Source organism: Vulpes vulpes, chromosome 9 (genome assembly GCF_048418805.1).
Source record: "Vulpes vulpes isolate BD-2025 chromosome 9, VulVul3, whole genome shotgun sequence".
In the NCBI taxonomy this organism is placed as follows: Eukaryota; Metazoa; Chordata; class Mammalia; order Carnivora; family Canidae; genus Vulpes; species Vulpes vulpes.
Window position 1 is genome coordinate 21,686,300 of NC_132788.1, and position 19,384 is coordinate 21,705,683.

General features: G+C 49.2%; 1 protein-coding gene across 1 annotated transcript; it reads right to left on the reverse strand.

The window, feature by feature from the left end:
- Nucleotides 1-1,233: 1,233 nt before the first annotated feature.
- On the reverse strand, nucleotides 1,234-18,830 carry CLU (clusterin). Its single transcript, XM_026007878.2, has 9 exons — nucleotides 18,292-18,830; nucleotides 14,575-14,706; nucleotides 12,865-13,013; nucleotides 9,771-9,941; nucleotides 7,694-8,099; nucleotides 6,490-6,594; nucleotides 3,115-3,344; nucleotides 2,027-2,202; nucleotides 1,234-1,482 (listed from the first exon to the last, which is right to left on the reverse strand). The coding sequence occupies exons 2-9, from the start codon at nucleotides 14,669-14,671 to the stop codon at nucleotides 1,473-1,475; spliced, it is 1,344 nt and encodes a 447-aa protein (XP_025863663.2). The 5' UTR covers nucleotides 14,672-14,706; nucleotides 18,292-18,830; the 3' UTR covers nucleotides 1,234-1,472.
- Nucleotides 18,831-19,384: the final 554 nt, after the last annotated feature.

Genomic DNA, 19,384 nt, shown 5'->3' on the forward strand with positions numbered 1-19,384 from the left:
GAAATAAGGCATGTGATATTAATGTGATATACAATTTACAAGGATGGTCATTCTAGGAAACGCCTCCTGAACCCATAAACCTAATATTAATATATGTCACTAAGTGAATCATACGGACTTTATTCTGAATTTCCTTGAGTAATATGAAAATACTTAGCTTGTTTGATGAGCTAAGCCTTGGAGTCTGTTACTTATGCAGCAGATACTTAGAACTGCAAGAGAGAGACAAGGAATGGTAACCTAAGCACATTCTAAGCTTTTCATGTCTATGTGGACTTTGCCACAAACCTGGAATGCCACCAGATGTGTTTTCTTCATGTGAAGTATATTTGATGAAAGGAATTCTATAGTTAGAAAATACCCAAAAATGGTTAAGGTTTCATAAGGTGATGTTGAGGGAAGAACCACGGCCGGGCAGGGCCCTCTGCTGGCAGCACGGGGCACTGCAGCCCAGCTATATCCCACTAAGTGGTAAATACACGCCCAGGGAAAAATCCAGGTAGATGAGAAATTGTGGTCCAGGGAAAGATAGGAAGGTTGTGTGGATGGGAGCAGACAAATAATGCCAACAGTCAAGAAAGTGCCACAGGAATTCCAAACCCTGACAAGGAAAAAGGAAATTGCTTCATTTTGTCTTTTTGGGACAATAGATTCCATTTTGATTCCATTAAGGAAAGATCAGCTGGGGGGTCCCTGGGTGGCTCAGCGGTTTGGCACCTGCCTTTGGCCTAGGGCCCGATCCTGGAGTCCTGGGATCGAGTCCCACGTCGGGCTCCCCGCATGGAGCCTGCTTCTCCCTCTGCCTATGTCCCTGCCTCTCTCTGTGTGTGTCTGTCATGAATAAATAAGTAAAATCTTGAAAAAAGAAAAGATCAGCTGGGTATTTTAATACCCAGCATGCCTAATTATCATCCCTTCTTCAATCTTATTTTCAATATATTCCTTCAGGAGATCTCACCCACCCCAATCAGAATACATCAACCGTTTTATAATGGAATGGACAAGATTCACTTTTCAGAAATGTATTTTACTTGGCCGTTGGAACACATCTCTGCTCCTAAAAGCAAGAAATCCTTGGTTTAACTTTGTCACTCCTTTTATTCTCAATTATATGATATTCCTTATACCATCTTAGCTAGTGCTTTTCTTTTCTACTTTTTTTTTTTCCCATGTCAAGATGAAGGTGGGTGGGAGATAGAAAAGCCCAGCATAAAAGGACGACACCCCAGCACATTCAGATTCCTTGGCAGTTTTATTGAGTTAGTGGCACACAGGAGTTCTTCCCATGATCAGCAAACGTAGGCGTTACAGTGCGGAGTCCAGAGGAAGGAAAGCTGGGTGAGGGGACAGGAGCGCCTCGAGGCAAGGCCTGGTCACTTGGTGACATGCAGAGCTCTCTCTAGGGGCCTAGCACTCATCTTGGGGCCAAAGGAACTCAGCCCTCCCATATTTGGAGAAGCAATGTTCACATCTCATTCCTCTCTGAAAACAAAAACATAGGAGAAGAGAAGGTGAGGGCTGGACATGCACAGAGGGGCAGCAACCAATAATCAAATGCTTATAAAGAAAGAACAAGGGTGCCTGGGTGGCTCAGTGATTGAGCATCTGCCTTAGGCTCAGGTAGTGATCCTGGGGTCCTGGGATTGAGTCCCACATCGGACTCCCCACAGGGAGCCTGCTTCTCCTTCTGCCTATGTCTCTGCCTCTCTCTCTGTGTCTCTCATGAATAAATAAATAAAATCTGAAAGAAAGAAAGAAAGAAAGAAAGAAAGAAAGAAAGAAAAAGAGAGAAAGAGAGAAAGAAAGAAAGAAAGAAAGAAAGAAAGAAAGAAAGAAAGAAAGAAGAAAGAGGAGAGAAAAAGAACATTCTCCAAAGGAGAAATAAAATTTCCAGTGATTTTTCTGGCTTCCTGCCTGGGCTCTGGCTATGGGAACAATCATTCCCAGGCTGGATATGCTGCATTTCTTCTGGCTCCTGGACACCTGCTGAGCCTGGAAGGACCACAGGTAAGGCCTGCATACTCACCGGTGCTTTTGGCGATACTCCTGAAGAGCCTTCTCTGCCACAGTCTCCATAAATTTAGGATTGTTCCTGGAGACTGCTTCTGGGATCATCACCGTGATGGGGTCAGAATCAAAGAGCTTCACAACCACCTTAGTGAAGCCCACGGGAACATTGGAGTCAGAAGTCTGAGAACCCACCTAGGAGGAAAAAAAGATAAGAGAAGGACTGAAATATTGGTCAACATTTTGAGAAAAAAAAAAAAAAAGGCCAGGCTTCAGTCTGGACAAGCTTTTTACTAAGTTTGAGATCATTCCGATTCAATGAACAGAAATGCCCTAATTCAGAGCCATTTGGTTGTAGGTGTAAACACTATACACAGATGACCAGCCCATGGGGAGTCCCACAGAGGAAAAGTGGTTTCTAAGCCCCTATATGTTCTTTGGGAAGCCACTGGCTGGGGTAGTGGCAGAAAAGGAATCAGGAAAAGAAAAACAAAGAAAGGTTCCCAGCACTAGAGAGAAGCTTCCTATCACTGGTAAATAATGCACCAATTCATGAGCCATGCTACCTGGCGTAGAGCAGCGAGGCAGCTTCGTGGAAAGAGCACAGGCTTTTCAACTAGGCGGACAGGTTCCAACACCCAGGCGCGTCACCTATTCGTTATTAAGTCTTGGGCAAGCTGTTGAATCTCTCACTTTCTTCAACCATAAAATGGGGTTTTGATGGGAGCACCAGGTGGCTCAGTCGGTAAACATCCGACTCTTGATTTTGGCTCAGGTCATGAGATCAAGCCCCACGTCAGGTTCTGTACTAGGTACAGAGCCTGCTTAAGATTCTCTTTCTTCCTCTCCCTTTGCTCCTCCACCCTTTCTAAATAATACTACTAATAATAGGGGCATGACATTCATCTCACTGGGAGATGAGGCTTTTCCCTGCAACAATGTACCTAAAAGTTTTTAGGTTTCCCGCCATATGACAAATGCTCAATCCAAAGTATAAGTGCCCCCTTTAACAGCTTCATCCCATTCTGCTCCCAGGGGAGGTTCACATCCCCTCCAGACCACACCCAGGGGCCCTGAGCTTCAGAGTGTGGTCAGCATGTGACTCACCGTCGTGACCTGGAGATAGAATGGGTCTTCACTTTGAGTGAGGTTAGCCAGCTGGGACACCCAGCTAAACTGCTCGTTCAGCTGCTTCAGCAGGGAGGACGTGTTGAACATCTTCTCCTGGTAGGACTGCAGCAGCTCGTCGTAGAGCTTGGTGAACTTCTCCGCAATCTGGAGGGAATTATTAAGTTCCTGTCGCAGCTGGACCTGCGCAGGGTTGTTGGAAGAACAATCTGCCCAGAGATGGGGAAAAGAAAAAAAAAAGCAGACGTGTGAAGGGCAGGCTAACAAGGGATCAAAACATGAAAGGAGGGGTGCCTGGGTGGCTCAGTGATCAAGCGTCTGCCTTTGGCTCAGGGTGTGATCCTGGGGTCCTGGGATCGAGTCCCGCATCCAACTCCCTGCAGGGAGCCTGCTTCTCCCTCAGCCTGTGTCCCTGTTTCTCTCTGTGTCTCTCATGAATAAACAAATAACATCTTAAAAAAAAAAAAAAATGAATGGAAACCAGTTCCTGGGGCCAGGACCTACAGCAGAGCTACTCTAAAGACCCAACCACGGGCCACGTGCTATCAGACTGTAACAAAATACGGAGCTTGCCCCAGAATGTAAATCAACACGCAGCTTCTTTCATCAACAAAGTCTTGATCTGGAAAACAGTGTCACCTGAACTAAACAGTGTCCTTGGTGACACCAATGATTTACCTTTGGATGCAAGAGCCTTCTCTCCTTGGGGACTGGTGACAAAGGGCTTGACCACACTTTGGAGAAGCATTGATCGCAGTCTATGTGCTCAGACCTGGAGCTACTCTTGCTGCCCTAGTCCCTGGATAGATCATCTCCAGAGACAGGGAGCGTCACTCACAGCTGCCATTTGTGGGGCACCTATGCGAGTGCTTTAGAAATCCACTATCTTCAAAAATCACATCTTTTTGACCTTAAATATTACCAGGGATGAAATTGAGACTTGAACCCAGGACCTTAACTCCTACAGAGTAGGCTCTTCCTCTCTCCATCTGTGGCTCTGGAAAATTCTCCACGCCTGTTTTGAGCATATCTGCAAGAGCTAGAAATCTAGTGCCAACAGTCCGTGAGTTCAAGAGCCGGCCAGGATCCTTGGGGCACAAAGCACAGCAGCCTGATCTGCCCACCATGGCAGATCAACAAAGTCACCAGGAGCATAGAGAAGACACAGGTGACTGCTTTTGGTCCTGGGATGCCCACTGAAGGTTGTCAGATTGATAAGAGCTGGTAACTCCTCACTTTCTCTTTAAAAGCTACTGATTTTCATTCCCTAATTTTTTCAAAAATGTCCCGAGGATGGTACATGAGACCCTAGCAAGCCAGGGGAAAAAAGATCTTTTCATGTTACATTTCCTATAAAGGGTTACCATAAGTCGTCCCAGTAAATTTAATCATTTGTATTAGAATTTTTTAAATGTTAGCTGGGGCAAAAGATAAAAACCAGGTTAAAAAAGATAACATAGTGAATAACCTTAACCCTTCCACCAGGAAAAAATTTAAAAATGAGAAAAGTCATTGAGAACCGAGACGCAGTCTAGAGCAGTGGATCGCAACCAGGGCCTCTGCTGCCTCCTCCCCCCAACAGGGGGATATTTGGCAAGGTCTCAAAATAGTTTTGGTTGTCACAACTGGTGGGCAGGGGAGGCAACTGGTGCGTAGAGGGTAGAACCCAAGGGTGCTGCTAAACATTCCACAGCATACAGGACAGCCCCTCATGACAAAAAGTGATCCAGTCTGGGGGTCCCTGAGTGACTTCAGCTCAGGTCATGATCCCGGGGTCCTGGGATCGAGCCCCACATCAGGCTCCCTGCTCAGCGGGCAGTCTGTCTCTCTCTCTGACCCTCCCCTCGCTCATGCTCTCTCTCTCTCTCAAATAAATAAATAAAATCTTTTAAAAAAAGAAGAAGAAGGCAATCTGGTCCAAAATGTTAATAGTGCCGAGGCTGAGAAACCCTAGTCTAGAACGTTCATGCAGTGCGTGCTCATTCGGCTGCTCGCATCTTAAATAAGAGACAGTAACTCTTCGTCAGTGTAGAAGGGAAGGCAGTGTAGGTAAGCTGGGATCCAGGACCATTAAGATCAGCGCTAGGAGTGCCAATTTGAGCCTGGGCATCTGTGCCTCTCATCCTCTGGCCCTACACATGATTTTCTTGTGGTGAGAAGCTGTGTGATCTGTGCTACTCTACGATATTTGATGGAGGAAAACCCAAGAGGTTTGGTTGAGGACTCATCTACACCTCATCCATCGGCCCCTCACAAATACACTTGCAAATACACTTGTATTTATTTGCAGTGGCTTTGAAAATTATAGGCGTGAGGCTAGGAATATTTAACTAGACTCTGAAGGCTTGCCCTGGCTTGCCCAAGCGTATTAAGTAAGAGCGAAGCCACGAGATTGATCTGCTATGTCCAAGGGAAAATAATAAACTCTTTCGGAACAGAGACTATTGTGTGCCAGGAGCCATTGCAGAGGCTTTGACAGCTGCTACTCAAAGTAGGAAGAAATGAGCCAAGGAACAGATCTGATAAAGCTGAGGCGGGAACAGCTGAAGGGAAGTACAGGCGACCCTCGAACAACACAGTTTGAACTGTGTCCACTTAGACGCGGGTTCTTCACAGGGCAGTACTGTAAACATAGTTTTCTCTTCTTTATGATTTTCTTGATGATTTTTTTTCTCTAGTTTATTTTAAGAATACAGTATATAATACATGTTACTTATGAAATACATGTTTATGGATGGCTTATGTTACCGCCTCGTTGTTCAATGGTCAACCCTATTTTCTTTGTTTTGGGGACTGACCAACCAAAAGGTATTTTGCTGGGATGCCAAGGTACCACTACCAGGGACCCCAGAACACATCCCCAACACCTAGCTCTCCAAGGAATCCTATAATCTAGGGAAGTTACCCAACCTTCCTGTGACTATGAGCTTTTTCACCTCTGTGAGATAGGCACTGGAACCGTACCCAACTCAGGGTCAGTCTGAGGAAATGAGTAAATGTTTGCAAAGTGTTTAACAACGGTGCGAACAGTGCTCACGGTGTCATGGTGTTTGTTAACAGATTGCATATTATCTAAGATTCCATCATCTACAGGAAGAAATGAGGAGGCCTACCAGGTTCAGCTCTTGGGAAGAGAATAGCTAGGAAAATCAAAAAAAGGTATCTCCCCAATTTCTGGGACAACCATCCATCTTAACCCTTGTCTACAGATGGGGGCCTACATGGAGCAGAGCCAAGGACTTCCCCCAGTACCACAGCTAGAAGGCAGCAGAGCTGAAATTTCAAGTCCCAGGTGTCTGATCCTCTAAGGAGAGCCCCAGTGATACACCAGGGACCCAAAGCTCCCCAACTCACCCACTGACAAGATCTCCTGGCACTTTTCACACTGGTCCTTCATTTTCAGGCACCCTGTGGAGTTGTGACGGATCTCCTTGCACACGGTGCGGTTCTGGTTGTCTTCTGGAGACATACCAGGGAAGAGGGAGTCAGTTATGCTGAGGCACCACACAGAGCAACACAATGATGGGCCACCCCTCTGATCCCTTCCACACTACCGTCTGCCCCTTTGAAATGCTTCTGTGGGCAGAGCAGGTTGGAAATGAGCTGTCTACCTGCAGACTCAGGCCTCGCTGATCAGGGCTCCCTGCAGAGGGACCAGGAGGTGGTTCCAGGGGATCCCTCAGCTGGGTATGGCCTCACCTCCCACCATGTCCATCCAATGAGACCTTCCTACCTCCACACTGCCATAGCTATATGCACTTCTCTTTGCATTAAAACCCTGTGTGCTCTGCATTCTATCTGGCTCATCTCTCTCCCCCTAGCCCATCAGCAAGCCCCTTGAAGGCAGGAATGGGATCCTCCTTAGAGCCTCCTTGTAACACAAGGCTCCCCCTCAATTACAGATACACAGTAGATGCTGTTCCATTCAATGTCCTCCTGTATCTCCAAACAATTTCAAGCCAAACTTGGTGCCAGTCAAATTGTAGTATTTAGGAGACAGTGTCAGCAAACCATGTCTATTAATTCAATGAAGGAAATTACCTCTAAAATATTAACTTTTCATGTCCGTATTAGACTTGATTCATTCAAAAAATATTCATGCATGCCCATTCTCTGCCAGGCCCCAAGGTCATAGCCAAGAACAGCTTTCTAAACTGTAACATGGATTGATTATATAATTTGTCACCACTGTATGCATGGCATCCCCATAAAGTCACCTGAGTTGCCAAGACAAAGGGTCTGGTTCTCTAGAAAGGAGTAATCAATGCCCTGCCTACCAGTTGCTGGAAGGGGCATGGTAAACTTGAAAGAACACAGATTCCCAGTCTGGCAGGGCTAATTCTGACTGGGTCCGCCTTTACCAGGTCAGACATGTTTCATCATCTCTCTGTCATATTTTTCTCCTCCTTAAAGGGAGACAATACCACCTTCATGGGACTGCTGGCGTAAACTGAGATGACACACGCCAGCCCTTAGCATAGTTCTTAGAATCTAACAGGCTTCTCAATAACCTGCTAGTTCCCATCCCATCTTAGGAAAAACGAGAGAGCTTTCTAACCTTCTGGGAATTCAATTGGGAAGTGGTAAGGAATTCTATGCAGGTTGACATCCATGGCCTGTTGAGCCTGGTGTATCATGTCAAAGAAGGGCTGAAACATGTCATGGAAGTTTAAGGGCTGGAATCTAGGGAAAGGTATTATGTTCCGGGCGATGCGAGATTTGGGATAGAAGAAAGGCCTCCTCTGGAATAGGCTGAAGGGTGAGTAGTGGTAAGTATCCTGGGGCTCCCGGGTGAAGAATCTGTCCTGGAAGAGCTCATCCATGATGCTGGATGCCCGGTTGAAGCTGTCCTGCATGACGTCCAGGGCGTGGGTCTGCTGCCGGTCGTTCTCCAGCAGGGAGTCGATACGATCGCCATTCATCCAGAAGTAGAAGGGAGAACTCTGGTTCAGGAACTCCTCGAGCTATCACAGGCAGAATGGGGAAGTTAGGAGAAGCTCGCCTAGGTCCCAGCTGCCTCCTGCACTTGCTGCTCGTGGAAAAGGGCCAATCCTGGCCCTTTGCAGCCCCTCGGTCTCCTTGGTCACATAGCATATGACCACAGGCTCTGCTAGGACTGGCTCCCTGGCCCCCCAATGGACTTCCATTCTATCCACGCAACAAGGAAGAGCCTGGGAGGATGTCTGAGGCCAAGAGATGCAGAAACTCCTGTCACCTGAGACTAGTCTCCTCTTTGGCCACGAAGGATCCCCACACCTCGAGTCAGCCAGGGGCCAACTGATAGGCCTTCATGAGTTCAGGCGAGGCTGGCAGGAGAGGATGGGATCAATATTAACGTGCTGAAATTCTTAATTCTTTCTGCCTAAGTGGGGACCCAGGGATTTGCCATACTATGAAGTCATTTGTTATGTTATCCAGCTAATAATACCTGGATAAGAATCATCCAGCAGATGGCACAGGTGCTTTTAATGACTTTACATTTGCACACTTGTAGCCAACATTGCCAACTGACGTCGTGGCACTCCAGGCCCAAATGCAGCCAGAGCTGACCAATTGCATCTGGCATGTGAATCAATTGCATCTGGCATGGCCTGAAGCCATGATACTGTGATTTAAAATAAGAAGTATATATTTGGGACCCCCAGGTGGCTCAGCTATTGAGCATGTACCTTCGGCTCAGGGCTTGATCCCAGGTCCTGAGATCAAGTCCTGCGTCGGGCTCCCTATAGGGAGCCTGCTTCTCCCTCTACCTAGGTCTCTGCCTCTCTCTCTCTTTGTCTCTCTCATGAATAAAAGGTAAAATCTTAAAAAAATAAAATGAAAGTGTATATTTGGCCCTGGTCTGGTTCCTAAAACCCTTAGAATTTCCTGAGATGAGAGCAATAACGGTCTTTTGTTATGTTAATGAGGTGACTTTTGTAAAGCCCCCAGGATGGGGACTGGTAGCTGGAGGAACCAAACAAGATTAGAATGATCCGGGTTTTTAATTCCATCTCCTGACTTCTGGGGATGGGAGAGGAGCTGGAATTCGAATCCATCAGCAGTGATTTTATCAATCATGCCTATGTGGGGAAGACTCCATAAAAACCCAAAAGGATGGGCTTGACAAGCTGTGGTTTGCTGATCATGTGAAGATCCAGGAGCGTGGCGCCCTCTCAGGGGACATGGAAGGTCCCCACCCCTTCCCCATACCTTGAGCTATGCATTGCCTCCATCTGGCTTTTCGGAGTTATATCCTTTAATAATAAACCAATAACCTAATAAGCCAAATGTGTCTCTGAGTTGTGAGCTGCTCTAGCAAATTAATTGAACCCAAGGAGGGAGCCGTGGGAACCTCAGATCTATAGCCAGTTGGACAGAAGCACAGGTAACAACCCAGACCTGTGACCGGCACCTGAAGTTGGAGGGTGGGGAGGACAGTCTTGTGGGTCTGAACCCTTAGCCCTTGAGATCTGATGCTGTCTCCAGGTAGACAGTGTCAGATTTGAGCTGATTTGTAGGCACCCAGCTGGGGCGAGAATTGCCTGGTGTGAGGAACACCCCCACACTTTGGAATTGGGCACAGAAGCGTATTTCACTCAGTTCTCTCCTCCCCCACTCAGAGCCTAGCTGTACCCAGCAGCATGTCCCTTCACCTGGTGGCCAACCAGCCCCGAGCCACTTCTGCAGACACGTGCGTAGAACTTCATGCAGGTCTGTTTCAGGCAGGGCTTGCACTCCTCCCAGAGGGCCATCATGGTGTCATTGCACACCCCCTGGGATGCCTTCAGCTTCATTTCAGAATCCTTGGTATCATATAGTGCATCCTACAGGAGGACATGAGGCCAGGTTAGCCATACAAACTATAGAAATGATCCCTGAAAGTATAGTCTTCCAGGTTAGCCATACAGAAACCAAAGTCTTCACCCTCTCCAAGCAGGCACCGTGGTGCCGGGCCCTCCAGTCCCCAGGGCAGACCTTCCTATGTCCAGCCACATGGCGTGCTTGCTTCCTCCTCTGACTCCTGCATTCCCTCTCTCACCTGGAATTCCCTCTCTACCCAGCTTTAAACATCTCCTTGGGACACCTGGGTGGCTTGGGATGCCTGGGGTGGCTCAGTGGTTGCGCATTTGCCTTTGGCTCAGGTCGTGATCCCAGAGTTCTGGGATAGAGTTCTGCATCAGGATCCCTGCATGGAGCCTGCTTCTCCCTCTGTCTATGTCTCTGCCTCTCTCTCTCTCTCTCTCTCTCTCTCTCTGTGTGTGTGTCTCTCATGAATAAATAAATAAATAAATAAAATCTTAAAAAAAAAAACCTCACATCTCCTCAACTTCCAAGAACTGGCTCTTCTTTCAGTCTTCCCCAGCCACTAGAATTCCCTTTCTCTGATGCTGCCCTGAGTCTTGACTCCAGGATTTACCTCTCACTTACACTGTATTTCTATTCTCAATTTCTGGTGTTTAAATGTTGTCTTCCAGGGATCCCTGGTTGGCTCAGCGGTTTAGTGTCTGCCTTCAGCCCAGGGCGTGATCCTGGAGTCCAAGGATTGAGTCCCACATCAGGCTTCCTGCATGGAGCCTGTTTCTCCCTGTGCCTGTGTCTCTGCCTCTCTCTCTCTCTCTCTCTCTCTCTCTCATGAATAAATAAATAAAATCTTTAAAAAAAATTTTTTAAATAAAAATAAAAATAAATGTTGTCTTCCAAAGCTTCCGGAGGTGCTCTGAATCTTACTCATCTATTGCAGTCCCAGTCCCTGGCATGCAATAGAAATTAGCAAGCTCTCAAAATCAAAGTCACAACTACCAAAATGCTCTGGCACATCCATGTCATTTGGCCTAATAACTCTGTAAGAGTCCATCCCAAAGAATTCCTGCCATAAAGAGGAAATCCATATTCATGAAAATATTTGTTACAGATTCATTTATGATGGAAAAAAAATACTGGAATCAACCTGTATGCTTAAAACTAGAAAGCAGGTCGAGCAAATTGTGGTCCACACAGAGGCCAGAAGTATAGCTTTGCTAGGGTGTTCATAGTTAAGTTTTAAATAATATAACAAGCATTTTTCATGTTACCAATTTGCAATTTTGAATACAGTGGCTATCAGAAGAATATGGAGGAGGGGAAAAAGGAGTAATAAACAAATCAAAATGTTAACAGTAAATTGTCCATATGTAAAAGGGTTATGGAAAACTTCTCTTCCACTTTTCTGTATTAAAATCTCAACAGATGAGCATATTAACCCTTCAACAAGGATTAAGTAGGGCATCCACACCCCAAACAAAGCTATGTTGAGAAGAGCTGACCAGGAAGAGTTTGAGTTATCTGAGATCCCTCTGCAGATCCAGGTGCGCAGGCTCTCCTGGTTCCCTGCTCCTGCTGGGAAGGCCACCACACCTCCTACCATGCCAATTCACAAGCATCAACTGTACCGCCCACTTCCTTCCTTTCTCTTCTTTCCTGTTCACCTATTCCTTCTAGTCATGGAGTCTTTTCCTAAACTTAATGCCCTTTATCACAGGACCTGGTTGTAGAGTACCAAACTCTGATGACAAGTACAAAAAATCAAGAACAGGACTTGCCGGACACTTCTCTATGAGCATCTGGAGGGTTCTCATAGAATAGTGAGGAAACACATTGATGCCAAGGAAAGGCATTAAGTGTCAAAAAAAAGAGCCACATCCGGGATCCCTGGGTGGCGCAGCGGTTTAGCGCCTGCCTTTCGCCCAGGGCGTGATCCTGGAGACCCGGGATCGAATCCCACGTCGGGCTCCCGGTGCATGGAGCCTGCTTCTCCCCCTGCCTATGTCTCTGCCTCTCTCTCTCTCTCTCTCTGTGTGACTATCATAAATAAATAAAAATTTAAAAAAAAAAAAAAAAAAGAGCCACATCCAGGGCAGCATTTCATTAAGTGGCTTCCAGGGAATTGTGTTAAAGCTATCATGGGGAGAAAAGAGGATTCCCAGATCAACTCGGTTTGGAAAACACAGGGTTAAATGAAGTTCCGTGAACGCCTTTACTGCAGAACTTCTCAGAGCCTTTAAAATGCTTTACTATGCATTATGGGTCATGAAGGTGGCAGGTCACCCTGTCTTAGCATCTCCTTCATCCGGGGTTATGGGGGCAACGGGAATAGGTTTTTAGAATACCCTTCAGGAGACTACTGATTTTTTTTTTTTTCTGATTTTTAAAATAAGTTGTTTATTCCATTATGATGTTTTAGTTTTGTTGACTTATTAAGCCCAGGCTAGATGCACTATTTTTACCATCAGAGTTAAGTGTCTCTTTATGAAGTAGTCAGAACTCTAGAAAGCCATGGGGCACTACAGTGTATACCTGCTTTAACCCCAAAGATATTGCCCCTACTAGATAAGGTTCCCAAAGGGAGGGAGCCATCCTCCTCCTGACCTGGGACAGACCCTATCCAAAGCCTACGTTGGAGCTTGCATAGTCAGGGTTTAGAAAAATCTATTGAAATTAATCTGGTCATCATCAGGCTCTGGGCCAGGCTGGTAAGAAACCAGATCCAAGATCTGACCCCTTGAAGCTTTCAAAAGCAAAGAAACCTTCCTTCTTTCTTAACTACAGCCCCAGCATCAGCTGACACTAGCCTGAAAAGGCTGAGGGTCACCGTGGCAACCCAGCAGGGCACCAGAGGAGCTGTGACCACTCCCCTCCAGCAGGGGAACTCCAGTGGCCAGGGGGGATGGGAGGGAAAGGGGGAGGTGCAGTCAGCTGGCTCTTCCTTACCTCTTTCTTCTTCTTGGCTTCCTCCAGGTTGCTGAGCAGTGATTTGCGCTCTTCGTTTGTCTGTTCTATTAGGGTCTTTATCTGCTTCACCCCCTTGAGAGCATTTTTTATTTCCTTATTAATGTACTTACTACCTTCGGTGGACATTTCTGCAACAGAAGTCCAGGGAGGTAGAGTGAGGAGAGAGAAAGAGATGGATATAACCTTAGAACCAGCTGGAATGGTCGGGAAGGTCAGTTCAGTCTAGGGACTGTCAAGGCAGGGAGCACCTTCCCTGGCAGGTAGCCTCCTGGCCCCAGCTTTTCCCTGACATAGGTTCTCATCACAGGGCGCAAGTACCAACTACACCAGCTGTTCAGGAACACAAACCACTGGAGCAGGCATGCCCTGGAGGCGAGGCGGGATGGCAAGCAGCACTAGGCCACTATGCCCCTGTGCCTCTAGAACAAGCCTGCCCAGCTGCAGAAGAAAGTTTTCACGGGGAAAAAAAAAAAAAATCCTGAGAAACAAAACAGATGAACATAGGGGAAGGGAAGGGAAAATAAAATAAGACGAAAACAGAGAGGGACACAATTCATAAGAGACTCTTAACTCTAGGAAACAAACTGAGGGTCATTGGTGGATAAGTGGGGGATGGAAGGGGGTAACTGGGGGATGGGCATTAAGGAGGGCATGTGTTGTGATGAGCGCTGGGTGTTATGTGCAACCGATGAATCACTAAATTCTACCCCTGAAACTAATCATACACTATATGTTACTTGAATTTAGTAAATGTTTTTGTAAAACCCTGGAAACATAACTGTTTAAATATCAAAATGTAAAATATTATTTTGGATAGAAGCGTTTTTGGAAAGCAGTTTAACCAAGCATCTGAACTTCCTTATTCCACGGGTCCGAGTGATAGGGGACACAAAGATGAATTAATGGCACCATTCCACAGGGAGACTGTGATCAAGACACAACATTGTGTGGTAAATGCAATGAGACAATGTGACCAAAGTACTGAAGAAGTAACAGCTAAGGCTTTTCTGGTGGTTATCCTGAGGCAAGCACTGAGCTGACCGTCACATGCCTTTTGTGTAATCCTCTCTGCACTGACATCATCCTCACTGCACCGATGCAGTGAGGTCGGATACTTGCCCCAGGTTAATACAGGAGTCACAGAGCCAGACACATACCCAAGTTTGATCTCAAAGTTTGGGTTTTTAACTATGACCCCAGAGAACGGGTCAGCTTGTAGGGCAAGAGTGGGGAGGAGGGAGAAGGGTGGAGGGAGGATCGGTTTCAGGAAAGGCCAAGCTGGGCTCTGCAGGAGGATGTCTCCTCTTTCCTGGATATGGAGCATTGGTTTTCCAGGTGGATAGGTTAAAGAAACATATAGTAGGTGCTATGGAGACTCAAAAATGGGAGCTCACAAAAGCTCAAAGGAGCCAGGCTTCATGGAAGAGGTGTGGGCCCCAGGACAGCAGACTGGTGAGGGAACAGTCAAAAGGGATACAGCCCCCAGAAAGTGCTGGGGATACACCTAAAAAAATGCCTAGGAGCCCACCGGACCACAAAGAATCTAGACCAGGTAGCTGGGGGGAGGAGGCTCTGAGAGAGAGGACAGCCTGAGCAAAGCAGCTGTGGTGCATGGGATTAAAAGGCCTCTACCACTTTGAGCCCTGACAAAGAGGAAGGGTGCTAGGAGGGGACACCTGGTCTACTTACCCTGGAGCTCAGTGTCTGAGACAGCCTGGTCTCCCAGAACCCGTCCATTGTCCCAGGTCAGCAGCAGCCCCACCAGCAGCAGGAGAGTCTTCATCATGCCTCCTTCTCCAATTCTGGAATCCCAGCAGGCCTCTGTTTGTAGAGAACAGGAGACTGTCATGGTAACAGCTAGATGGCCTGCTGGTTTCCGGCCGGGCCTGCAGCCTACAGCAGCTTCCCCGGAGCCCTGCGGAGGCCCTGCCCTCAGCCGGCCCCTCAGCTGGCATTATCGTGTTTTTGTCCCCAGGGAAACTGGGAGAAAAGACCAGACTTGCCATTGGACACCTTCAAAAGAAAGTGGTGGCAGGGAGGTACAGAGAGGAACCACAGGAGAAGCAGCCTAATACAGAAGAAATGAGAACTCTGGTCAGAGCCCTGGGCTCAGGTCCAGCCCCCACCTTCTCCTCCTCCCCCTCCTCCTCCTCCTCTTCCTCGTCTTCCTCTTGGTCTTCCTCCTTGTCCTCTTCGTTAGTCCTCCTCCTCCCTCTCCTCCTCCCCCAGAACCGCTAAGTCTGAGCATGTGCTTTCTGCATCTAGAAAGGACATCTATCTGATACCTGCTCATATCAAATAAACCCTCAAAACCCCTCTCAGATGACTTCTCCGGCCCTCCCCTTCCCCAGCCCTAATGTGGGGACAGCTCCAGGACTCAGGCAGACCGCCTGGGCTGTGTGCCTCATGGATCCTGCCCACAGCAGGCATCACCAATCGGTCACCCCTTTTTCTCCACCAAGCCTCAACACCACCCAAAACTGCCTTTCTGAGGCAGTGACAGCCAATCCTTTGGGTCGGCAAAGGAAATAAATGCCATGTGGCATCCCTGGCACAAGACCCGAGATCTCTTCCCTGCATAGACTTTGAGTATATAAATGCAGCAGAGCAGGGGACAATTGTCTTTAGAGCGTAGAGAGGGGTTGACAAAGTGGGTCCCCCGCCTCCCCAGGAGAAGTTCCCTCTGGATGGATGTGTGCCTCTGCTGCCAGGTCCCTTTCGCATGGCTGTTCCCTTTAAGCCCACAGTAGGGTGCCCTGCCAAGGTGCCCCTGCCACCCCTCAGCTGACTGCTGGGCGCCCAGGACAATCTTACACAATGGACTTTCCCAGAAGCTGAAGTTGTTGCATAAAACAGAACTCCTCTCTCCAGCAGCCCATCTTCTGGCCTCCCCGCCCCACTGCTTATCTGAACACACTGGTTTCCCCTAAGAGAACAGGGAGGTGGGGGCCTCCCTTCCTGAAATTGTGAGCATCTAAAACCTGCCCTCAGATAGGCAGGCAGGCAGGCCCGTATGGATGGCTGGTAGCACACGAATAAAGGAAGCCTCTCCCGGAAAGTAATTTGTAGAGCAGCCAAGTGGTGGTTCCCAAACCAGCCAACAGAGCAAAGGAGCAGCGTGGGAGAAGAGAGTGGGTCATTGCCTTCCCCAAAGACAGGGTGGGTGGCTGAGCTGAGGGGCTGTTTCAGGCTAGCCAGAAGGCCCCGGGGCATGGGCTCTGCCCTGGAGGCTCACTGGGGCCTGAAATGCCTCAAAGAGAAGCAGAGTTTTTGTCACTCCAGAGAGAGAAAGCCAGCAAGAACACCTCTCAGGAAGAGGCCAGGCCCCTGGATATGTCTCAGAAATTCAAACAAGGGCCTCTGAAATAGGTTTGGACAGGAAGACAGGGCGCTGGGAGCTGAAGGCAAGAGCACGGCCTGAGCAGTCCAGAAACCCAGCAGCCAGTATAGTCTCCCACCAGGAGCCTGGGCTCCATGGGGAGCCACTGGGTCCCAGCCGAGAAAAAGATCAGTCACCTGCCCCAATCCCTCCACCTCAGAGGGGAAGCCAAACCCAGAGACAGGATGGGGCTCCCCAAGGTCTGCAGTCTGCTGGTAACCCAGCCCTCCCAACCTCCAGTCCAGTGCTCTTTCCCTGACACTACGTCACTTAAACCTGAGCCTCAGTCTTCATCTGTAAAATGTCCCTAGCACGGTCCTCAGAGATGTGAACGTGTTCTGTAAACACAGGGGTCTTACATAATCATAGTAAATCCCGACTCTTTCGAAATCTGACCTAGGACCAATTATGGGCATTGGCACAATCTATCAGGGAAGTTGGAGGAGGTGGCATGTTTGGAGAGGGACAGAGGAACTGAAACAGGTAACTCTGGTCCCTCAGTGTGGCTTTGCCTAGTGCAATGATCTGCTCCTTTCCAGTACTCCCCTTGGGGAGGGACAGTGTCTTGTTTTAATGCTGAGTCTGATTCAGAATGTGATACTGATACCGCTCGTCCAAGGACAGCACCAGAACTGCCCTCCGAGTGTGCTGACCCTCCTCCCCTCTCAGCTCGGGCCTGGGCACCCGGCTGCCAAATCTCACGATTGGACAAGCCCTGCCAAGGCCCTCCGGTCCCCACCACCACCAGGCAGCCTCTTTCCCCCAGGGAGGTTTAACCCACAGCAGAGAGAGCCATGGGAAGGACACAGAGACATAGGCGAAGGAGAAGTGGTCACACAGCCAGTGTGCTGCATGGTTTTTAAAGCCCAAGGCCCAAGCTCCTGTCCTGCTACCTCCCCAAATGGAGAAACTAAACTGAAAAGAAAAACGGGGCACCTGTAATTCATACCAGCCAGAGGCAAACACTAGCACCGTGGTAGATGTCCTTCTGTTTTGTAGGCATTGGTATGCGATCAGATCCCTTACACTCGCTATCTTCAAATCGTTTTTAAAAGCACACTTTTGTGGCTGTAGAATAGTGCATTTTCTGGTGTACTCTATTTTGCCATCCCACAAGGTTGGGCATTTAAATTGTGCACATCATCTCCCACTACTATAATGAACACTCCAGCAGGCATCCTTTCTTTGTATCAGTACTTACTCCTATATTCCTAACCTTTCTTTAAAAACAATAATAGGCAACTGCTTCTTCTTCTTCTTCTTCTTTATTATTAGATCCAGAAATTCTGGAACACCAAGCCTTCAGTTCCAGCCCCGATTCCGACACCTACATGCTGTTTACCTTAGGAGAGGATCCTAAACCTCTCCAGGCCTCAGATTATCATCTATAAAATGAGACGGTAGGACCAGACGTCTGAGATCTGATGGCGGTTGTGACTTTTCTCTGATGTATCTTGGTGCATTTAGGAAGCAGAAAGAGGGCGATTTAGGTGGTTGCAACGTGTACTTAAATCAAAACGTACTTATAAAGACACTATGGAGAGAACTACAGAATCCAGGAGCAGCCACGATGACTCGAGCAGGCAAGCGGACAGCCCCGGGCGGGGATCAGTACCTGACCAGGGAGGATGCCCCCCAGGAAGGCCCGAGCGCAGAGCGGCTCCCCCAGCGGCTGGTCCGAGCCTCCAGCCTCGGCCACAGCGTTAGTTCTGCAAGGAGCAGCTCCCCATCCTTGCAAATGGAGGGTCATTACACCTGCTCTATTCGGCCCACAGAACTGTGGCCGGAGCTGGCGGGCACAGGAGCTCCGGGAGTCACCCGCAGCGGTTCTGCCTCCAGCTGGGCGGCCTGGGGATGGGCTCGGGCCACCTCCCTTCCCGGCTCCCCGCTCCATCCGCGGCGCAGCTCCAGCCCCGGCTGCCCGGGGAGCTCCAGCGACCTTCCCGTCCTCTCCAGGGTGCCATCCCCGCCCTCCCAGGGGTCCCGCGGCGGCTCGGCGCCCGGTAGGAGAGGTGGGGACAGCTCACCGGTCAGCGGCGCCGGGACCGTGCGCAGCTCCTGGCGACGCCGCGTGGTGAGCACCGTGAGGCGCGCGTATTTATAGCGCTCGGCCTGGTCGACACCCCCTTTGGGGCTGGCTGCAGACCTGCATGACTCACGCCCGAAGAATGCTGTGGAATTCACCGGGAGCTTTCTGGAAGCAGGCGCCGGAGGGGATGCGGAGGCTGCAGGGGGGCCTGGGGCAGGGGATGGCGCTCCAGGGCAGCGCCCGGAGGGGGCGCGCGTAGGGCCCGGTGGGGGGGCGGGGTGTAGGGGAAGCAGGGCATCCGCAGCGAGAAAGGCCGGGGAGACAGATCCCGGGGTCCTGCGGGGTCCTGTGGGGCACCGCTCCCCACCCCCGGGGGCTCAGAGCTGGAGGGGCGCGGCCCCCAGGAGGGGAGAGCCCCAGTGAACGTGCGCAGCTCGGCGACCCCTGCGCAGGGTTCCAGGGGTCCCCTGCGCTCCCGGCCGGTGCCCAGAACAAAATCTCAAGAGTTCTCAAACATTGAAGTGAGCCCCTGTTGTTGCACTGAAGTGGGAGAGCATCAGAAATCAGGGTGGAATGGAGAGGGGGTTGTGCTGGAGAGGAACACACAGGAAGAAAGAAATACCGACTTCTCCAACCAAACGGGAACCCGTGGTCTTTTGGTACATCTACCGGCCAGGAGGAGACAGGAATGTGTTTTGGGGGGTGAACAGAGTATACATTTGGGGAACCAGAACGTCCCCCTGGCTCCTTGATTCCTGAACTGTAAGCAATTATTGCCTCCATCCACTTGGGGTCCAGACAAGAGGGGTGGGCTTCATAGTGTGGAACCCTGCACTCCCACACTTGGCTTGAGGGCTCTCACTGCAGTTCCTCATAGTAACTGAACAAGGGGTCCCGAATTTTCGTCTTGCACCCGGCCTTGCAAATTATGTGCGGGTCCTGTTTGCAAGGGGGCTCACTCAGCTGGGTCTGCCTCAGTTCCCTCCACTGACAGAAGGAGCTTATTTCTAGGCTCCCTTTAGTAGAGGGCTTTGGTGTGATGCAGAGATGGGAGTCTTTGTGCCACTCCCTGGCAGGGAGGACACCAGCCC